Source organism: Hippopotamus amphibius, chromosome X, assembly GCF_030028045.1.
Source record: "Hippopotamus amphibius kiboko isolate mHipAmp2 chromosome X, mHipAmp2.hap2, whole genome shotgun sequence".
NCBI lineage: Eukaryota > Metazoa > Chordata > Mammalia > Artiodactyla > Hippopotamidae > Hippopotamus > Hippopotamus amphibius.
In genome coordinates, this window is record NC_080203.1 from 77,601,294 (window position 1) to 77,620,739 (window position 19,446).

At 42.7% G+C, this 19,446-nt stretch overlaps 1 protein-coding gene across 1 annotated transcript; it reads right to left on the reverse strand.

Annotated features, from left to right (window-relative positions):
* Positions 1 to 11,493: 11,493 nt before the first annotated feature.
* Positions 11,494 to 17,946, reverse strand: AWAT1 (acyl-CoA wax alcohol acyltransferase 1). Its single transcript, XM_057717636.1, is given in 12 exon segments — positions 11,494 to 11,552; positions 11,555 to 11,644; positions 11,871 to 11,920; positions 11,922 to 12,072; positions 13,579 to 13,754; positions 14,453 to 14,537; positions 14,540 to 14,605; positions 14,608 to 14,653; positions 16,486 to 16,556; positions 16,819 to 16,906; positions 16,908 to 16,930; positions 17,787 to 17,946. Coding segments are annotated over 12 exon segments (1,065 nt in total).
* Between the last annotated feature and the right edge of the window lie 1,500 nt (positions 17,947 to 19,446).

Genomic DNA, 19,446 nt, shown 5'->3' on the forward strand with positions numbered 1-19,446 from the left:
TATCATTTCAATGGCCACATAAAATTACATCCATCAGTAGATTATATTTTATTTGACTATTCCCCTACCATTGGACAATTTTTCTGTGCTTTGAATATTTTAATGCATATAGCATTTTTCTTCTTTGTAATTCTCTTCCTAGGACAAGTTCCCAGGGGTGGGATTACTAGATAAAAGAGCATGAATGTTTTTATAGAGCTTTATTTCCCAAAGGACTGCACAAATTTTCAACACCACGATGACGCGTGAGTGTTCCAGTTCCCTTGCGGTCCCAGCATTGGACTTTATACGAAATGTTTTTGGATGGCTTAAATACTAACTTATTAATTTCATTTCTTTGATTACTCATGGGATTGAACACTTTCCCATATGTTCACTATTTGCATTTTCTCTTGGGTGAACTGTCTGTTCATATTCTTCTCCAATTGGTATCTTAGTGGTATTCTTATCTATCTAAATGTATTCCTTTTTTTAAAAATAAATTTATTTATTTATTTATTTTATTGGCTGTGTTGGGTCTTTTTTGCTGTGCGCGGGCTTTTTTTTTAGTTGCGGTGAGTGGGGACTACTCTTTGTTGTGGTGCGCGTGCTCCTCATTGCCGTGGCTTCTCTTGTTGCGGAGCACGGGCTCTAGGTGCGTGGGCTTCAGTAGTTGCAACACATGGGCTCAATAGTTGTGGCTCACGGGCTCTAAAGCGCAGGCTTAATAGTTGTGGCACACGGGCTTAGTTGCTCTGTGGCATGTGGGATCTTCCTGGAGCAGGGCTCGAACCCGTGTCCCCTGCATCGGCAGGCGGATTCTCAACCACTGCACCACCTAGGAAGCCCTAAATGTATTCTTTATTTAACATACGTATTAACCCTTTGTCATATTTGACATAACTATTTCTTCCATTTGTTGTAATACTTTTAACTTTAGTTCCTTATTTTATCCCCTTGCTTTAAGATTTGTCTCTTCCTACTTTTCTCTCTCTTATTACTTCTCTTTGCTGGCTTCTCTTTCTCTTTTACTCCCTAAGTGAACAGAGTTCCAAGATCTGTCATAGTCATAGCGTTTGCGGGTTATTTAATATCCTCCCCTCATCTGAGCCTTGATTTTTCTCTTGGAGAGAACATATATGCATGTGAATACAATTCAGTTGACTCATAGTCCTTGAGAGCACCTTAGAAATCTTCTAGGGCCTGGGCACCACCTCACTTTACAAAGGAGATAACAGGCCCAGAGATATGACTTGCCTGTGACTTAGTAAGTTAGGGGCAGAGCAGAGACGACGCCCCAGGACCCCTGAATTCCAGAGTTCCTTCCATTACACCAGGCCAACTCAGTTCTAGGTCCAACATTTCTCCCATGCTCCACCTCTATATATGTCTTTGATTGCCTGCTGGACAGTTTCACTTGGATCTTCCATTGTTACTTCCAACCCAAAATGTCAAAAACTAAACTCCCTGAGCTAGTTTCCCTACCTTTCTTGCTCATTTGTGTTCATGGCATCTTCTTTTCTCAAGTCACCTAGTCTTGAAAACACTCAGGCAACTTTGACTCTTTGCCCTCCCTATTTCACAAGATTCTGACATTTCTTCCTTCATCATGTCAACTACAATTGGCCTTCCTTTATGGTCCCAGTGCTACCATTCTAATACTGGCTCTTGTCACCTTCTCCCTGATTGTCACTGCCTCCCAACTGGTTTTCCTTACCTCCTGTCTCTCCTCAAATGATATATACAGTGCATATTGCCAGATTAATTGGCCCCTAAACTGCTTTCACTGCTTCACTCTCCCACTCAAAACTCTTTCATGGTTCCCCATTGTCTACAAGACAAGGTGAAATTCTTTTGTCAGAAAATCAAGAGTGCGAATGCATATGCTTCCCCATCATTAGCCTCACTTCTCCTCCCTTTGTCTTTACTCTTTAAAATTAAATCCCTCTTGCCAGGTGGGTGAGAAGTTGATATGTGAACTTAGTTCCTGCTTTTCCATTCCTTGGCCGCTGACTAAAGCTTGTGCTGTGTCAAAAAGAAGAAAGAAGAAGAAGAAGAAGAAGAAGAAGAAGAAGGAGAAGGAGAAGGAGGAGAAGGAGAAGGAGGAGAAGAAGAAGAAGAAATTCAAGGGTGCTTTTTCAGTCTTATTTTCCATTCCTCCCCAGTACAAATCTCTCTTCTCCCGCTATTTGGATCTCCTCTTTCTTTTTCCAAATAAGACTTTCACTTTCTCACATCTCCACCTTTATTCTTCCTTTCCCACACTCTAGAATGCCCTCTCTTTATTTCCCATTATCCTTTTCCTATCCAGTGTCCAAGGCCAGGCTTAAGTCTCACTTCCTCCTTGAGGTCTTCTCTGCTGACTCTTACCCACAGTGACCTTCCTGGTCATTCCTACAGTAATTATTATCTATATCAGTCATTTGGTACTTTTATTGTCTTTTGATATTGCTTGTACTATTACCCTGAATTATTATTTAACTCTTTATTATGTTTGTTCTGAGTTCCTATCTGTAAACTCCTTGAGTTACTGTGATAGAAAGGAAAGAGCATAGAACTGAAAATCAGAAGAACCAAGCTGGAGCCCTGGTTATCAAAGCGGGACTCAGGTGTGTCATTTGGGTGAGTCACTCAGACTCTCTGAGCCACAGTTTCATCATTTGTAAAATGAAGCTCATAACCTCAACTTTAGGTACTCCAGATTGTGGCAAGACTGCAAATCTAGAGAGCTAAGCAAACATAAATATTTGTTATTTTATCATCCCGTTTGCTTAATAAATATTTGCCAAATGATTATATTTCAATACTTCAGTTTAATGTTTCTTCTCCTGGGAATATTTCTTTTTTTTAAAATAAATTTATGTATTTATTGGCTGCTTTGGGTCTTTGTTGCTGCGCATGGGCTTTCTCTAGCTGTGGTGAGCGGGTGCTACTCTTCATTGCAGTGCGTGGGTTTCTCATTGCAGTGGCTTCTCTTGTTGTGGACCATGGGCTCTAGGCACGTGGGCTTCAGTAGTTGCGGCACGTGGGGTCAGTAGTTGTGGCACACGGGCTTAGTCGCTCTGCAGCATGTGGGATCTTCCCGGACCAGGAATTAAACCTGTGTCCCCTGCATTGGCAGGTGGATTCTTAACGATTGTGCCATCAGGGAAGTCCCCTCCTGGGAATATTTCTATGTTAAGCGGCCAAGGAACCTAAAGATATAGGAGCACTTTAGGAGCAGTGGAGGCCAGGAAGGCATTGGAAAGATATTTTGAAGGAAAGTAGGCCTGTCCAGCATATCTGACATCCTACTATACTGGCTACTCATTGCTTGGCCTACTTGTAAGGGTAACCTGGATGTGGAGAGAAGGAGAAGGTGGTACCTCTGAGCTTTTGCTTTCCCCACACTTCCTACTACTGCATCCCACAATCCCTAACTGGTTATGCTAAATGTTTCACCTAGGACCTCTGTTCTCTTTCATTCATGTGACCAAAACCAGTATTTTGGTGAAGGAGGTGGTGAAGAGTAGTAGAGAGAACAAGCACCTTTAGTCAGATGACCAGATGTGGCTTTGAATCCTTGATCTGCTACTCACCAGCTGCATGATCGTGGACATGTCACTTAATCTCTCTGAGCTTCAGTTTCCTTGTTGATAATTTAGAGCTAGTAATATTTATTTAGCAGGGCTGTTGTGAAGTGTCAATGGAGTAATGGATGAAAAAACATCGTTTACGGTTCCTGTGGGTGGAAACCCCTTCTCAAAAGTTCTCAACTTTAGTGTATCTAGATGAGGAATCAGAATTCTACATTGGGATTTGGTACTGCTTAGACGTGATAGGTAAGATCATGACGAAGAATGAACACCTGAGTGTGAAAAGCAGAAGACTGAGACCTGATAGCTGAGAGATGACCAGAGTGGTGGATTGGGACAAAACAGATTGAGATTGTGGCGTTGCATCACGGGAGAAGGGAGTTCCACCCCCCCCCCCCAAAAAGGACTTATAAAAGTTATTTTAAAAAACCCTTTGAATGAAAGGAAAAAAGAAAAATAAAGTAAGCAACTGTGTCAAATGCCTAAGAGAATTCAGGGAGGATGAGATATTCAGAAAGATAATAAAAAATACTTGATTCCCTACCAACCTGGATCTATGCATACAAAAGATATTAGCCAATGACATTAACTAAAGAGGCCACCCTCAATTAGCTTTTGTAATCATGATCTGTTTACATGCATTTATACACACCCATCCTGTTGAGTTCCTAAGTGCCTCTACCTCTTTCCAAAGATTTCAGAATAACTCATTTAATGGGTTACTTGCCATAACCTACAGAACTGATATTTCCAGTATGAGCTGAGATGTGAAGTGCAAAAATACTTGAGTACAACCAAAGAGTGAGTCTGTCTATATGGGCACCTTGGTGTATGTTTAATTGCCAGAGCCTGTGTATTTGGCTCACTGAGTGGGAAGAAGACAAATTATCCCTCCTTGAGTCAAAGTGCAAATTATGAAAACATGGGAACTCTGCAAGAGAAAGAAGAAGATGAAATCCTTCTTGGGGCTGGCTGGTTATCACTGTAAATTTTGAACCACAGCTTGAGGCCTTGCTCATGCTCTTGGTTCTACTGATGGGAAGGATAAACCAAATGTACTCGGAAAACAAGAGAAAAATCAACTAATGACCTCTCGGGTGACTTTGTGCTGCTGGAACCGGCTCAATTTGTGTACTTCTCATGATATTTAACTTACTGCTCATTGTAAGCCTCATTCCCTTTACTATACCAATAGCCCTTTACCGCCAAGGTGAATTCAACATTTTTTCTTACCCATTCTGAGTCTTGCTGGATTCCTTTCCAGAAGGTAGCTATTGCACTGGCTCTTTGAGGATTTAGGCTAATTCGATGCTACAAGTTTTTGTCTTTATTCATTTCTCTAATGCATTTCCCAAAGCACATGTTCCAGGATAGTAATAGGTGTTACTAAGTTTTTAAGGGTTTGGGTTAAACAATGTTAAGCAGCTTTCTTTACTACAAGATTTATCAGAAACTTTAACATCATAATGCCCACTGTGGATTTCTAAGAAGGGGTTCTCTGTGCAATATCTACCAAACTTATTGCCCAAGGAAATCTTTCTCTCTCTCTCTCCTTTCCTTCCTTCCTTTCTTCTTTCTTTCTTTCTTTCTTTCTTTCTTTCTTTCTCTTTCTTTCTTTCTTTCTTTCTTTCTTTCTTTCTTTCTTTCTTTCTCTCTCTCTCTTTCTCTCTCTCTTTCTTTCTTTCTTTCTTTCTTTCTTTCTTTCTTTCTTTCTTTTCTTTTCCCCTGAGGTGCATCTCAACAACATACTATGCCAAGACACATTTTAGGAGACAATTGCTCTCATAAGGGAACTCTGATATCTTGATCCCACTTGATCAGAGAGTGGGAGTTAACTTATGTTTCCTACTCTCTTTGATTTCTTGCTTTCCACCATGGGCAGATACAGACCAAAAAAGGAAAAGTACTTTTCTTTTTGCAGGAAATCCCATTGCTTTTCAAGTTAGAAGGAAGACTTTTTCTCCTTCTCCTAATAAAAAGTAAAATATTTTTCCTGCAAACCTTTCCCTTTTGAGATAGAGTGTATCAGTTAGGACTGCTTTTGACTGCATGTAACAGAAATAAAATAGGTGTTCTTTTTACCAAGTATTCCAAGGTAGGCAGTCTAAGGGCAGGTGCAGCTGCTCAAAATAATCAATACAGCTTCGTGCTTCACTATCTTTTTAGTGTGTGTTTTTCATCCTTATGGTTGTAAAAATGGCTGCTCAACTTCCAAGCACTTTGTCCATGTTCTATGCAGGGAGAAAGAGATAAGAGCATAACGCAAAAGACTAAAGGATCTGGTAAACTAAATTGCTTTTCTTTATTAGAAAAACAATAGCCCTTCTAGAACCCTGCCCACTAAACTTCTGCTTAAATCTCATTGACCAGAGGTAGGTCATGTGGCCACTTTGAGCTATGTGTATGGGAAGTTGGGTTTATTGCTGCCCCAAACAAGGTTGGGGTTCTCTACATGAGAAAGACTTGGGACAGTGGGTATTGGGTAGGATACTAGCAGGGTCTGTCACATACTGCTTAGTTTATTTCTGATTTAAAAACTGGTTTTCCTACACTGATCTTTTGTAACACATTAAACTTCTTTCTGAAAGAGCTCTGAGTTACAAAAGTGAGATTAAACAGTATATAATCTTTTGTCATATTTATTAGAGACTTAAGCAACTTTTTGGAACACGAAGAACCTAATGAATCTTAAACTCAACGATTTAAATTCCTCCAGTTGTCTTGTACTCATTGTGTACATATTGTAACTTGACATCATCACTTCTCTTTCCTGTGCAAAGCTTTATACAGCCTGCATGTGAGAACACTTGCTACATAGGAAGTCAACATTAATAACTGTAAACTGCATTTGTATATTCATCCAGTAGAGTGAGTTTCTTAAAGACAGAGTAGGTGTCTGACATTTTCCCCCACTGCCATAATAGAAGATGAATAAATACTGCTGACTGATGTGAATGAATGAGTGAATGTCTGAGGTGTCCGGAAAGACCTCGGGGCTCTAAGATATCAAGGAAGATCCAACCTCAGAGTAGGCGAGGACCAACCTGCCAGGTGAAAAGATAGCAGAAAAAGAGAACAGTCAACAACTGACTCAGAAGCAACTTGCTATGGATTCTTAGAGAAAGTGAAAGCTTTTCCTCTAAGAACAGGAACAAGGCAAGGATCCTCACTCTCACCACTTTTATTCAACATAGTATAGGAAGTCTTAGCCAAAGCAATTAGACAAGAAGAAGAAATAAAAGGCATCCAAACTGGAAAAGAAGTGAAACAGTGACTATTTGGAGATGACATGATACTATGTATAGAAAATGCTAAAGACTTCATTAAAAAAAAAAACCTGTTAGAATTAAGAAATGAATTCATTAAAGTCGCAGGATAAAAAATCAGTACACAAAAATCTGTTGTATTTCTATATACTTATAATAAACTATCAGAAAGAAAAATTAAGAAAAAAATCCCATTTACAATTGCATCAAAAAGAATAAAATACCTAGGAATAACCTTTTTTAATAAAATTTTTTTTTTTTTTTTGGGCACACGGGCTTAGTTGCTCCGTGGCATGTGGGATCTTCCTGGAGCAGGGATCAAACCCATGTCCTCTGCATTGGCAGGTGGACTTTTAACCACTGCGCCACCTAGGAAGCCCCTTTTTTAATAAATTTATTTCTTTCTTTTAAAATTTATTTTGGTTACACTGGGTCTTCATTGTGATGCATGGGCTCTTTGTTGCGGTGTGCGGCCTTCTCTAGTTGTGGTGCATGGGCTCTAGAGCATGCGCGCTCAGTAGTTGGGATCTTAGTTCCCCAACCAGGAATCAAACCCCAGCCCTCTGCATTGGAAGCATTGAGTCTCAACCACTGGACTACCAGGGAAGTCCCCCCAGGAGTAAATTTGACCAAGGAGGTTAGAGACCTATATATTGAAAACTATAAAACATTAAAGAAAGAAATTGAAGACACAAATAAATGGAAAGCTATTCCATGCACATGAATCGGAAGATTTAATATTGTTAAAATTTCCATACTACCCAAAGCAATATACAGATTAATGCAATCCCTAACAAAATTCCAATGGCATTTTTCACAGAAATAGAATGTGCAATCCCAAAATTTGTACAGGACCATTAAGGACCCAAATAGCCAAAGCAATCTTGAGAAAGACGAACAAAGCTGGAGGCATCGTGCTCCCTAATTTCAAACAATATTACAAAGCTATAATAATTAAAACAGTGTCATATTTGCATGACAATAGGCACATAGATCAATGGAACAGAATAGAGAGCCCAGAAATAAACCCACACATATATTGTCAATTAATTTATGACAAAGGAGCCAAGAATATACAAAGGGGAAAGGAAAGTCTCTTCAATAAATGGTGTTGGCATAAGCTAATACATATATATGGAATCTAAAAAAACGGTACTGATGAACCCAGTGGCAGGGCAAGAATAAAGACGCAGACGTAGAGAATGACTTGAGGACACAGAGGGTGAAGGAGAAGCTGGGATGAAGTGAGAGAGTAGCATTGACATATATACACTACCAAATGTAAAATAGATGGCTAGTGGGAAGCTGCTGCATAACACAGGGAGATCAACTTGATGATGGGTGATGCCTTAGAAGGCTGGGATAGGGAGGGTGGGAAGGAGTCACGGGAGGGAGGGGATGTGGGGATATATGTATAACTACAGCTGATTCACTTTGTTGTGCAGCAGAAACTGGCACATCAGTGTAAAGCCATTATACTCCAATAAAGATCTGAAGGAAAAAAATTTAATTAAAAAAAAATAAATGGTGTTGGGATAAATGAACAGCCACATGCAAAAGAATGAAACCGGACCACTATCTTATACCCTATGCAAAAATTAACTCAAAATGGATTGAGGACTTGAACATAAGACCTAAACTGTGAAACTTCTAGAAGAAAATATATGTGCTAATCTCTTTGTCACAGGTCTTGGCGATGATTTTTTGAATTTGACATCAAAAACAAACATGTGGGACCACATCAAACTAAAAAACTTCTGCATAGCAAAGAAAGCCATCAACAAAATGAAAAGGCAACATACTGAATGGGAGAAAATATTTGCAAATCATATATCTGATAAGGGGCTAATATCTAAAATATATAAAGAACTCATACAACTCAATAGCAAAAAGCCAAACAACCTAATTAAAAAGTGGGCAGAAGATCTGAATAGATATTTTCCCGAAGAAGACATCGAATGGCCAACAGGTACATGAAAAGATGCTCTACATCATTAATCATCAGAAATGCAAGTCAAAACCAAGGTGAGATACCACCTCACACCTGTTAGAATGGGTGTTATCAAAAGGACCAGAAATAACAAGCATTGGTTAGAAAGTAGAGAAAAGGGAGCCCTTGTGCACTGTTGGTGGGAATGTATCAATATATTGGTACAGCCACTATGGAAAGCAGTATAGAGGGTTCTCAAAAAATTAAAATAAAACTACCACATTACCCAGGAATTCCACCTCTGAGTATTTATCTGAAGAAAGGAAAAACACTAACTTGAAAAGGTATATGCCACCCGTGTGTTCATGGTAGCATTATTTTGAGTAGCCAAGATATGGAAACAATTTAAAAGCCCTTTGATGGATGAATGGATAAAGAAATTGTGATACACACACACACACACACACACACACACACACACACACAATGGAAGACTACTCAGCCATAAAAAAGAATGAAATATTGCCATTTGTGACAATGTGGAAAGACCTTTAGGGCATCATGCTAAGTGAAATAAGTCAGACAGGGAAAGACAAATACTAATGATCTCTCTTACATGTGGAATCTATAAATACATACATACATACACCCAAGCTCATAGGTATAGAGAACAGATTGGTAGTTGCCAGAGGTGGGGTGTGGGGAGATGGGAGAAATGGGTGAACTGTTTTTGTTTTGTTTTTTAGTTTAAATAAATTGAATTTTAAAAAGAGCATTTTTGAATTCAAATATATGAATGTTATGCATGTACTTGAAAAGAAAGTGTAATTCCTTATTTTGCTCACTAATACAGCTTAAAGCTGTATTCTGAGAATTTCAAGAGTAAATAAAAACACAGATGTCTCTTCCTTCACAAGGCAACCAACAAATAGACCCACTTAAAAACACAGCAAGGGACCAAAAGTTAAAAGACCGTTTAGAAACCCATTCAACTCAATAGCAAAAACCCCAAATAATCTGATTTTAAAATGGGCAGAGTATTTGAATACACAATTTTCCACAAAGACATCCAAATGGCCAACAGGTACATAAGAAGAGGCTCTACATCACGAATCATCAGGGAAATGCAAATCAAAACCACAATGAGATATTACCTCACACCTGTCAGAATGATTATTATCAAAAAGACAAGAGATAACAAGTGTTGGTGAAAATGTGGAGAAAAGGGAACCCTTGTGCACTGTTGGTAGAAATGTAAATTGGCACAGCCACTATGGAAAACAGTATAGAGGTTCCTCAAAAAATTAAAAATATAACTACTATATGATCCAGCAATTCCATGTCTGGGTATATATCTGAAGGTAATGAAATCACTATCTCAAAGAGATACCTGCACCCGCATGTTCACTGCAGTATTGTTCACAATGGTCAAGACATGAAAACAACCTAATTATCCATTGTCAGATGAATGGATAAAGAAGATGTCACACACACTCATACACACATTGAAATATTCAGCCATAAAGAAGAAGGAATGGTTGCAAATACCTTGGGATTATGATGTCAGAGGACATAGTAACGTCTGTGAAATGCCTCTGCCAACTGAAATGTAATCCTGTAATACCTTTGATCTTATCTGAAAGGTGGGCTTGTTAGTTCAGTGGTGTGCACATAAGGAAAGCCTTTATGTTTGGAGACAGAAGATTACCACACAAAAACTTGTATGTGAATGTTTATAGCAGCATAATTCACAATAACCCCAAACTGGAAACAACCCAAAAGTCCATCGGCTGGTGAATGGATAAAAAATGGAGTGTAGAGGTACAATGAAATATTTATTCAGCAATAAAAAGAGTGAAGTACTGGGGACTTCCCTGGTGGTCCAGTGGGTAAGACTCCGTGCTTCCAATGCAGGCGGCCGGGGTTCAATCCCTGATAGGGGAGCTAGATCCTGCATGCCCGCCCCAACTGAGAGTTCACATGCCGCAACTAAGGATCCTGCATGCCACAACGAAGATCCCCAGTGCCGCAACTAAGACCCGGTGCAGTTAAAATAAATTAAAAAATAAAAGTGAAGTACTGATACATGCCACAACATGGATGAACCTTGAAAACATTACACTGTGAGAAAGAAGCCAGCCACAAAAGGTCACGTATTCTATGATTCCACTTATACAAAATGTCCAGAATTGGCAAATCCCTAGAGACAGAAAATAGATTAGTGGTTGCCAGGGGCTGGGGATGGGAGAATGGGGAGTGGCTGCTAATGTGTACTGGGTTTCTTTTTGGGGTGATGAAAAATGTTCTAAAATGAGATACTGATAGTAGTTGCACAACTCAATATACTAAATACTACTGAATTTTATGTTTTAAATGGGTTGAATTGATGGTATGCAAAATATATCTTAATTTTAAAATGCATTAGTACAACAACAACAACCACCAGAGTGGTGGCTACTCGAGCTGCCTGGCTAGCATTTGAGTCCTTCAGGCCCTGGGGGGTTGGGCTCAGAGAGGAAATCCAGTAGGGGGTGGGGCAGGGGGCGGGCAGGTGGCTGGGCCTGAGGGTTGACTCAGTGAAACACCTCAGGGACCATGACGGCAAGGCCTCGGTGGCAAGGAATTCCTAGTGCCTTCCCCTACCACATACTGCCCTCCTGCCTCTCCCTTTCTCCTCCTTTCGGTTAGCAGCTAATGAGTTTCCTCTCCAAGGCATGCACTATTGGGCACGTAGCCCATTCAGTCACAGGAAAAACAGCTTTTGGGTCTCTGAGCAGCTGTACTGGGTCTTACGCTGATTGGTTTGTTCAGGGCCTCCGTATAGAGGGTGTGCTATTTGTCCACCATCTCCTGGCTTGGTTTTTCAATTTTGGGCAGAGGCAGAGCCTCTCCGCCTGCCAAGAAAGATGGGAAAAGAGAAGGGACAGATGTTAGAATCTTCTCCTCCTTTAACTTCCTTCTTCTTCCCTGGGCCTGATCCTTTCACATGCCAAGTCAGCTCCCAACTTCTCCGCTTAGGCTGCCCTCTTATTTGGTGGTGGGGGGTGGGGAGTTTGGGGAGGCCTGAGGTTGAGGTTGAGGGAGAGCTGAGGTGGCCCAGGGGCTGAGAGCAGCGCTCACGCACAGTGATGATAGGCAGCGGGGATGGCAGGAGCTTGGTGGAAGCCTTATCCACAGAAGATACAAAGATAGAAACCAGTGATCCAGCGGAAGCAGCTCTGAAACTTGTACCTATAGCTGTCCTTATGGAACAGCACCTGATTGTACACCTCCGTTTCACCGGAAGTGGAGGTGGAGACCAGATGAGCCCTGTAGGAAAACCCTGATTTATCTCCCAAACACAGGCTGGGGTGGAGAACCCCCAAGGAAGAACATTTGTTCCTGGCCAGGCTCCCATCTATTATAAAATCCCTGTGGTGTAAAGCATTTCTTGCACTGAACAAGGCTCCTGTATTTAGTGTCTCTTGTCCTGAAATTTTCAAGGCCAGCGAGGATACTACCTTTGGGCCAGGATCACTAGGACAAGATATGGGGGCAGAGATCCACATTAAACAAAGAAAAAGCTTCCAGGAGGTGTCATGCGGGGGAATATCCTACTCTGTGTCTATTAGTAGGAAGCACAGAGCAAATGATGGTGGTTTTGCACAAATGTGTATGTATGATATGCCCCTCACCTGCAGGCACTATGATAAGGTGTTCTGTCTGAGGTCTTGAGATTAGAGGAGAGCAAAGTTGTTTCCCTCTCACAGGCCATGGGCATCCATTCTGACGGTGCTCTAGGTAGAAAAGCAGGCTCCCTAAGTCTTCCTGTGAGAGCAACAAGAACACAGTCTCTCTTATACAAATCTTTGTGAATTACTGCTAACAATCTCTCAGCACTTTGACATATGTTACCTTTACTGCTTCCTCACAGCAGAGACAGTGGAGCACACACCGAGGGGTTTTCTTTTTCATACAGCTCCAGAAGCCCACGTTCAGGAGGAGGAAGGGCATTCAGGCAGTCAGTGAGTGGCAAGACCTGGACTAGAACCCAGGACTCCTTCCTCCCAGCTCAGAGCTCTCTCCCCTACGTTATGCTCCACCCTGATGAACACGCCACTCAGGCAAGGTCTTTAGAAGAAATATTTCTCTTCTTCTGTGAGTCTGCTACAGGACAGTTGTCCCTGTGTCCAGTGAATTGGCCTGCTGACCTGATGGAGCCCCCACAGCTCCAGCCTTGGACTCCTACTCTTTACTTCCTCTCTTTACCCCTGAGTCAGAGTGGGTAATGTTTATCTATCGCTTACAGTGTGTCAGGCACATGATAGGTATTTTATGTGGGTGAATTCATTTAAACCCCACAATAATCCTATGAAATAGGTACAATTATTAGTAGCCACATGATGAAGAGGAAAACACCAAGGCTCAAAATGATTGAGTAACCTGTCCCAGAGTGCACAGTAAATCGTGGAACCAGGATTTCAAAATTAGGGCCCCTGACTCCAGACCCTATGTGCATACTCACCGTAATGTACTGCCTTTTGCACTTACCATTGATAAAGAGAGGTAGATATCAGTGTTGTTAGACATGACGTGGGCATCATCTATGTCTTAGGGAAGCCCTAGCCAAGCCCCAAATAATGAATCTGGATTTCTGGTTTGGCTTCCTGGGAACTGGTCCAGCTAGCTCAGGAGTGGATGACCCAAGTCTCTTTGAAATTCTACAGCCATCTATGCTACTCAATAGTAAGTCCCATGAGGGTAAGACTCATGTCTGATTCATCTTGGTATCACTTACCAGGTCATGCTGCTCAGAGAAGGCTACCCACCCCTGCCCAGGGAGGGACACTTACCCATTCTTGGGGGGCTGTGCGCACAGAGCCCTTGCGCTTCTGGAGAATGAGGGTGGTGGTGCTGGGCACACTCTGCAGGGCCTCTCCCACCCCTCCCACTACAATGCCCACGAGGTTGCCAGCGCCATGGCTTAGCAGGTAGTTGATGGCTGGCTGACTCGTGGAGCACACATGTGACGAGGGCCAAGGAGCAGAGAGACGAGAAAAATGATCAAGAAGGGGGAGAATGTCTGAGAGGGAACACCCTCCACTTGACTCACTGGCTTGTGTGTCCTCTGTTCCCATGGGTCCCAGGAGGAGAATCAATGACTAGGACAAAGGGTGTGGAGAAGAGACAGCTGTGACAAGTAAATGCAACACATTTCACTTTGAGGCAATATTTCCAGTTCACAGGAGGCATTGGGGCGAAACTATAGTAGGAAGGTATTCAGTGGGATAACCAGAAGGACTTTCTGAATCCCAACTGTAATTCTACCCTTTTCTTTTCCTGGATTGCCATTGATAGCAACAGCTATTATTTATGGGGTACATACTCTTTGGCAGGTGCTATCCTGGGTGCTTTACTCATATTATCTCACTTAGTCATCACACCACATCTGAGGTTAAACTATTACCATCAGCACCACTTTACAGATGAGAAAACTGAGACCAACAGAGGTTCAGTAGCTTGCCCAAGACCACACAGTAGGCGGCAGAGCCAGGATTCGAACCCAGGCAGTTTAGCTCCGGAACATATACTTTTGAACTACTGTGCTATAATGGCGGGGGTTGGGGATGAGAGAGGGTTGAGAGGGAGGGGACGGGGCTTAAAAAGGTGCATCTCCAAGCAGGGAGATGGGCCAGAAGCTCTAGTAAGTATGGTCAGAAAGACCTTTGGCCGTGAGGTAGTCCCTAACAAAGGTGATCTTCAAGAACCAGGACAGCGTGGCCAGATGAGGAGCGATGCCTGGAAGATCGAGAAGCCTGTGGCCTCAGTGCAGGAGTTGCAGAAAGCACCAAATGTCAAGAGGCCATGGGGGTGGCCCCCATGAGATAGTTGTGCTCAGGTGACAGGTCTTTAGCGTTCAGGATCTGCAGCCATGGAGAGAAATGCCAGAGGTCGTGAAATGAGAGTACATGAGAAAGCAAGGGCAAAGATGCTTCAGGGTTCAGGGCACTCTCTAAAGCAGAGCTTTTCAATAGAGAGGCCAGGAGTGGCTTTGAGTGGGTCAAGATATCGGACCCCTCAGCCTCTGGAAGACCAGGTAGGATAGGGGGCAGCTAGAACTGCTGGGCTTCTTGCCTCTGGCTGCAAGTAGTCTCAGCCATTGATGCCAGTGCCCTTTAGACATGGGATCATTTTCTGTGAGTGCTATTATACGAAAAAGTTGGCAAAAATCTAGGTGGTGTCTGTTGTCTACTGCAAAGAGTGCTCAGAGGAGCAGCATAGCAGTACATTTCCTGGTATTCTCTCCCCCAGCCTCCTACCAGTGCCAGCCTAAGTAACTTTAATTGAGCTTTGAAAACTCTGCTTAAGCTCAAAATCAAAAAAAAAAAACAAACAAACAACCCAATCAAAAAATGGGCAGAAGACCTAAATAGGCATTTCTCCAAAGAAGACATACAGATGGCCAACAAACACATGAAAAGCTGCTCAACATCACTAATTATTAGAGAAATGCAAATCAAAACGACAATGAGGTATCACCTCACACCTGTTAGAATGGGCATCATCAGTAAATCTACAAACAGTAAATGCTGGAGAGGTGGAGAAAAGGGAACGCTCTTGCACTGTTGGTGGGAATGTACATTGATACAGCCACTATGGAGAACAGTATAGAGGTTCCGTGGAAAACTAAAAATAGAATTACCACATGACCCAGCAATCCCACTATGGGCATATACCCAGAGAGCACCATAATTCAAAAAGAGACATGCACTCCAATGTTCATTGCAGCACTATTTACAATAGCCAGGACATGGAAGCAACCTAAATGTCCATCGACAGACAAATGGATAAAGAAGGTGTGGTACATGTATACAATGGAATATTATTCAGCTGTAAAAAGGAACAAAACTGGGACATTTGTAGAGACATGGATGGACCTAGAGACTGTCATACAGAGTGAAGTGAGTCAGAAAGAGAAAAACAAATACCATATATTAACACATATATGTGGAATATAGAAAAATGGTACAAATCAACGGCTTTGCAAGGTGGAAATAGAGACACAGATGTAGAGGACAAACATGTGGACCCCAAGGGGGGAAAGTGGGGTGGGGGTTGGGGTGGGATGAGATTGGGATTGCCACATGTACATTACTAATCAGAAAAAAATATCAAATTGTACACTTTAAATATATATGCAGTTTATTGTATGTCAATTATATCTCAATAAAAGTTATTAATGAAGAACCAAAAAACCAAAAAAATAAATTCAGACACTCAGAGGCATGTAAAGCAAGAAAAAGAAAAAAGAAAACCCTGCTTAGATATCACCATGTCTGTGAAGCCTTTCCTTACCCTTCATCTGAACTACTTGTGTACCTTGTACCAAACTATAGATATATACTCGTCTGTCCTCCCCATTGGATGTGAGCTTTTTAATGGCAGAAGATTGCATCCTACTCACTTCTCTGTACCCCAAACATGAGGTATAGAGTATATTTTCAGTGTTTGTTAAACAATCTGAACTGTATTTGTGTTTCTGCCTGCATCATCTGGTAGGTCATGCCTACCAGGGCATCCAAAGCATAGTAGCAGTGTAGCGAGTGCTCAGTAGCAATGTTGGACCCTGAAGTCTGTCTAGCCTGTGCTGAGACTTCTCTGGGGTTCCCATTTTCCTTATGGACAGCCTCAGTCATGTGGCGTCAATGCTTAGTATTTGGGGAACTGTGAGGGATGCTGGGAAAGAGACACGTACAGAAATGGGAAAATAGTCCTTGACGTGGGTCCAGGCACACTATCTCCTTACACAGGCTGATCGCCTGCCACCTGAGATAGAAATATCAGTAGGGGATGGTGTCTGTGTGTGCCAAGCCCATCCCTCCTGCTCACCCAGCGCTTCCCTAGCAACCTGGAGGGACCGGGGCTGTTAGGGAAAAGGAAGAGACCCCAGGATGGTCCTGGCTGGCCCAGCTCCTGTGGCTCTGAGAACTTGGATGAGAGGCCTGTGACATGGTAAGTGGGACTCCCTGGTTACAGGTTGGGGTGGAACATTCTTAAGTCCTGTTCTTTCTAGGTCCATGAGTCTTACCTTGCTCTGGGGTCTTCCAGTCCAGGAAAAACCAGGCGAAGTAAAGGGCTGCTGGTGGCCAGCAGGATGTAAACAGCAGGTAAATAAATGGACAGTGGCTGCAAGATCCAAACTGATGAGGCAGCAGATCAGACCAAATTTGTTCTGCCAGCTGAACTTGACCATGTCCAGCCCTATTAAGAGCCCTCCAAACTCTTCAACCCCCTGGTCCTGGCCTTCTGCACAATCCAGCTCCTGCCTGTCCATCAGCCATGTCCACTTGTCCTTCAAACTTTCCCTCTATCATCTACCATACACACCAGCCCTATTTCTCTGCTTACCTGTCATCCTTGTCCACGTGCCTGCTCAGCATCCCCCTACTCCTGCTGCCTGCCTGCCCCCAGCTCTTCCCCCACTGCTTCCATTCATCCACCATCTTTTCCCTCTTGTCTCCTGTCTCCCTTCCTACTCGTCATCCTTGAACCCTTGTTAAACCGCTAGTTCACCCTCCCTTGCCCATATGCCATCCACATCTCCCCATACTCCATGCATACAGCATCTGCAGCCCTCTACTGCTGCCCGTTCACCATTCCTTCCATTATCTCTGTCTCCCCCCACCCCCACCATGCTACTACCACTCCCCTCCCAGAATGGAAAATCCTAAGGTTCAAACACAGGCTATACTTCTCTAAGTCTGTAACGCTAATGCTTCCTCTGCCCCACTCCCCATGCCTCCTTAAGATGGTGGACAAATCACGGCTATTCCATGGGCCTCATTTCTCCTCTCCAAATAGTGAGGGTTAGGAAGTGGCTGAAATTAGCTAGATCTACTCATAACCATCATGACTGTGTTCTACCTCCTCCCCTCCACCTGTCCTTACTGCCCCTGAGGCTCTGTCTCTTCCTTCTCCACAGCACTCAGGGAACTCGAGACTCCTTGGCTTTACTCTGTAGTACCATCTGAGATGATCAAAGGCCAGAGATGAGACTTGCGACGCGCAGAAAAATCACCCCAGATCTGGTCGTGGCCTCTGACTCTGGCTTCTTGCCATGCTCTCTTGGATCAGCATTCACATATGACAAGGTAGCTCGGGGCCAGTGCAGAAGTACCAGACTCTGGAAGTGCTTAGGCTGCTTGAAACAAGGCATGATGCCCAGGAGTCTGAAGGAGGCGAAGATCCCCAAACGGTGTTCCAATCAAAGGTGCCACTAGCCTCTGGAAGCTCACTTGATAGTGAATGCATAGGATATGAGGATTTGCACCTGCCCTGTCCCTTCCTTGTCCTGCCCCACACCTACCACCCGCTGAAGGGGGCAGGCTCTGCAGTGCTAAGAACTGCCCCATCAAGTCTGAGCCCTGGGCCTTGCCCGTTTGCCCTCTGATTGCCTTTCCTGGGATTATTAGAACATCAGGATGGAGAAAAGGTGAGAAGGGCTGCTGTCCAGTCCTAGTGACCCAGAGGTCCAGAGAAGGGAAACACCCCTCACATCACAGGCCACTTTTAGGACTGCAGGCATTGTGACCTCAGGGAGATGGCTGGTGGGAAGGGAGCACTGTGGGTTTGTGGGGTGGGGAGTACCTGGGGTTAGGTGATTGTCGCGGCTGTTGCCCTGGGGCAGCCTGGTTTGGGGCTGTGCCCCTCTTTTAATTTTCTATTATAAAAATCTCCCCCCTCACACACAAAACTAGAGAATGCAAGAAATTTTCATCTTTGTGTTCATGTTTTATGTTCATCTTCAACAACTATTAACATTTTGCCATACTTGTTTCATCTGTCTCCCTGCTCTCTTTTTTCCCCTTGGAGTATTGTAAAGCAATTTTAAGACATCATGTCATTTCACCCCTAAATTTCACTATGCGTCTACAAAAATTTGGATATTGTCTTCAATAACAACAATGCCATTGTCACCCTTAACAACATTTAATACTCCTCTAAAATAGCTAATATCCAGTCCATATTCAAATGTCTTTTTATATTGGGGTGGCAAAAAAGTTCCTTCGGTTTTTAAGTAAAAATAAAAGACACATTTTTCGTTTTCACCAAGAACTTTACTCAGCAACGTATTTTCACTGTTTTGTTCCGCTACCTTCTGCCATTTTCCAGGCAACTTTATAATTCCATCTTCCCAAAACTTTTTATCTTTTTGATTAAAGAACTGTTCCAGGTGCCTTTTACAGTCTTCCAGGGAATTGTAATTTTTCCATTAAGAGAATTTTGTAAAGACCGAAATGAGTGGAATTCCGAAGGTGCAATGTCTGGTGAATACAGTGAATGAATCAGAACTTCCCAGCCAAGCTGTAACATGTTTTGCCTGGTCATCAAATAAACATGCAGTCTGATGGACCACATGTATCCTGTGGAAGAGTACAGTATCCTGATGGAAGATTATGTGTTTTCCGTTGACTAATTCTGGAAACTTTTCATCAAGTGCTGCTTTCAGTTGATTTAATTGGAAGCAGTACTTGTTGGAATTAATCATTTGGTTTTCCAGAAGGAGTTCATAGTAGAGGACTCCCTTCCAATCCCACCATATACACAACATCCCCTTCTTTGGATGAAGACTGGCCTTTGGTGTGGTTGGTGGTGGTTCATTTCACTTGCCCCATGATCTCTTCCATTCCACATTATTATACAGTATCCACTTTTC